Raw genomic sequence first — 3,361 nt, 5'->3', positions numbered from 1 at the left:
AAGTAACAACACCTTGTTCATAATCAGAAGACACTGACTATCATTGATCAACTGGCTAGCCAACTAGAGGCATGCTAGGGACGGTGTTTTGTCTATGTATCCACACATGTAAATGAGTCTTCATTCAATACAATTATAGCATGGATAATAAACGATTATCTTGATACAGGAATTATAATAATAACTATATTTATTATTGCCTCTAGGGCATAATTCCAACAGGAGCGAGGCTATAGGGCCACCGGTCACTCCCGAGGCTGACCGGGTGAGGCGGCCCTGTTGCCATGCCTGCACCTACCTACTCCCTATCGGCCGGCGTGCTGACGGCGCTCGGCCGGCAGGCCTCGCGTCGGACAAGACCCAATAGCCGGTGGGCCCCGCGGCCAGTCGAAGAGGCTGACAGCCGAGCCCCGTCCCCTTGTTTCTCCCACTACTCTACATTCCTGGCTAGCCTATAAAGCCAACCCCCAGCCCCCAAGAAAGGGGTTGGCGTACACCTGAGTACCAAAACCCCCCACGTAACACACCAGAGAGGTAGCGAGACCGACATCAAGAGCCCCGTCTCCTTCCTCACGAACAGTTCAAGGAGCACCATTGTACTGTGATCACCTATAGTCACACCGACAGGACTAGGGGTTTTACCTCATCGGAGGGCCCTGTACCTGGATAGATCGGCATCATGTGTCTTGCGCCTTCGTCCGTTCCCAGACGCCGTCGACTCCTGTCGGCCTCAAACCACGATCTAAGGCACCCTCTAGCATCTGCCATGAAAATACCATGACAGGAGTATTGCAGGTGACAAACATTTGGGTAAACTAATGTCAGAAGAGTGAGACTATGTATTGTCATTCCGTGTTGTTTGTAATACCTCTAAACTTTTTGTTAACTACCGGATGAGGCAAACATTTTGCCTCCATTTAAGGGGAAAAAGAAAATCTTGGCTCCGACGTGGGAGGGTGATGACAGCGGTATGCCTTTGGCTTGCTCCGTTCCTTAGTCATCATTGAGTGGTTTGGAGACCTAGATGTAAGTTTTACTTCTAGTGTTTTCAATTGATGAATATCATAGGAATAGAAAATTTTCTAAAAAAATGAAATGATATGTATGTCAAATCCTATTAACAGGGTTGGGAAAGAAGATGTCACTTGGTTCACGTCATAGGAATTTTTTATTAAATATTGGCTCGTGTATATTTTCCTTTAAAACGTAAAGGATAAAAACCAATCCTGTGTATGAATAGGAATTCATTCCTACGAACCAAAGGGCTCTAAAAAAATCTTACAAAAATCCTATCTTATAGAATTCCTATGAGATTCCTCAAAACAAAAGGAGGCCAAATATGTTTGGCTGGCAAAAGAATAGTATATCCTCGGTCAAGCCTCCCGAACAACTTTTTTTTCCTGGTCAACTTGTTCTAACATACACTGATACACATATCGGTTGTAGTACGATTCCGTCGTCTGTTAGTTGTCATTTTATTTTCCGGAATCCCGTCTGATAGTTTATTATGGTTCTTCAGAGACCAGACCCCGGAGTTGGCCACTTTACGGTTCTTCACAGAAAGTCATATGGACGGTGACAGGTTTGTTCTTGTTCAGAGAAGTCCTTGACAATGATATGACCAATCAATCTGGTGGTCTGCTCTGTTCATTTGCCGGATCCAACTGAGCATGAGCATCCAACCAACATTGCAATCTAGCCAGCTACCTCGCAGAAACTTCTTTCTTTCCGGCACATGCAGAGAATTTTTCTCGCATTTATTTTTTATTCAGAGAATAAATGTCTCGAGGGGCATCGCGAGCCCTATAAAAAGGCCAGTGACTCTCACTCACTCCATCTCATCCAGCACCTGCAGATAACAACCATCTCATTGTAGAGAGATCAGATCAGAGCCTACCTAGCTTCTCAGTTCTCACTCATCTTCGCCCAAGAATTTCACCATGGTTGTCCCGGTCATCGACTTCTCGAAGCTCGACGGCGCCGAGAGGGCGGAGACGATGGCGCAGATCGCCGACGGCTGCGAGAACTGGGGCTTCTTCCAGCTGGTGAACCACGGCATCCCCTTGGAGCTTCTTGATCGCGTCAAGAAGGTGTGCTCCGAGAGCTACCGCCTGCGGGAGGCCGCGTTCCGGTCGTCGGAGCCGGTGCAGACACTGGAGAGGCTCGTGGAGGCGGAGCGGCGCGGCGAGGCGGTGGCGCCGGTGGACGACATGGACTGGGAGGACATCTTCTACCTCCACGACGACAACCAGTGGCCCTCCGACCCGCCGGCCTTCAAGGAGACCATGCGGGAGTACCGCGCCGAGCTCAAGAAGCTCGCGGAGCGGGTCATGGAGGCCATGGACGAGAACCTCGGCCTGGACAAGGGCCGCATGAAGGCCGCCTTCACCGGCGACGGCCTCCACGCACCATTCTTCGGCACCAAGGTCAGCCACTACCCGCCGTGCCCGCGCCCAGACCTCATCACCGGACTCCGCGCGCACACCGACGCCGGCGGCGTCATCCTGCTGTTCCAGGACGACAAGGTCGGCGGCCTTGAGGTGCTCAAGGATGGCCAGTGGCTGGACGTGCAGCCGCTCCCCGACGCCATCGTGGTCAACACCGGCGACCAGGTGGAGGTGCTCAGCAACGGCCGCTACCGCAGCGCTTGGCACCGCGTCCTGCCCATGCGCAACGGCAACCGCCGCTCCATCGCGTCCTTCTACAACCCGGCGTTCGAGGCGGCCATCTCGCCGGCGGTGGGCGAAGGCGGCGCCGCCGCGTACCCGGACTACGTGTTCGGAGATTACATGGACGTGTACAACAAGCAGAAGTTCGATGCCAAGGAGCCAAGATTCGAGGCCGTCAAGGCGCCGAAGTCAGCTTAATAAGCTTATAATCAAGGAGATTAAAAGAAAATTATTTACCTATTAGCTTGCTTTGTTTTACAATGAAGAAAACTATGTTTTTTTGGAGTTTATTTAGACGCGTAACAATGTGATGTGGGGATACTTATGATCGGTTCGGTGTGAAATAATTGGAAAATGAAATACTGTGGATTTTTCATTGGAAGTATCTGTTTACTTTACATGAGCCCCGCTTCGATACAAATGTATCACTCATCCCTGATAAATATATAAAGTATAATATAGATATTTGACGAGTTGTATTCATTTTTATATGTATATGATGGGTCACCCGTCGAAACGCCTACGTCGTATTTAAGTGTGCGAATTGATTGTGAACTCATGAGATCTGAATTTTTTTGTTCAAATAAACAAGGACGATGTGAGGCGTATATGTAAAAATATTCAGAATAAAATGCCATTCGTATAAAAAAGTAAATTCATGATCTAAAACGATGAATAGCATGGTGAATTAA

At 49.0% G+C, this 3,361-nt stretch overlaps 1 protein-coding gene across 1 annotated transcript; it reads left to right on the top strand.

Moving 5' to 3' along the window:
- The first annotated feature begins 1,828 nt into the window (after nucleotides 1–1,828).
- On the top strand, nucleotides 1,829–3,051 carry LOC123425306 (1-aminocyclopropane-1-carboxylate oxidase-like). The gene has a single exon (XM_045108991.1). The coding sequence runs from the start codon at nucleotides 1,941–1,943 to the stop codon at nucleotides 2,865–2,867; it is 927 nt and encodes a 308-aa protein (XP_044964926.1). The 5' UTR covers nucleotides 1,829–1,940; the 3' UTR covers nucleotides 2,868–3,051.
- The last annotated feature ends 310 nt before the right edge of the window (nucleotides 3,052–3,361 follow it).

Source organism: Hordeum vulgare, chromosome 1H, assembly GCF_904849725.1.
Source record: "Hordeum vulgare subsp. vulgare chromosome 1H, MorexV3_pseudomolecules_assembly, whole genome shotgun sequence".
In the NCBI taxonomy this organism is placed as follows: domain Eukaryota; kingdom Viridiplantae; phylum Streptophyta; class Magnoliopsida; order Poales; family Poaceae; genus Hordeum; species Hordeum vulgare.
Note: the sequence above shows the minus strand (reverse complement) of the source record. Positions and strands in the feature narration are given on the sequence as shown.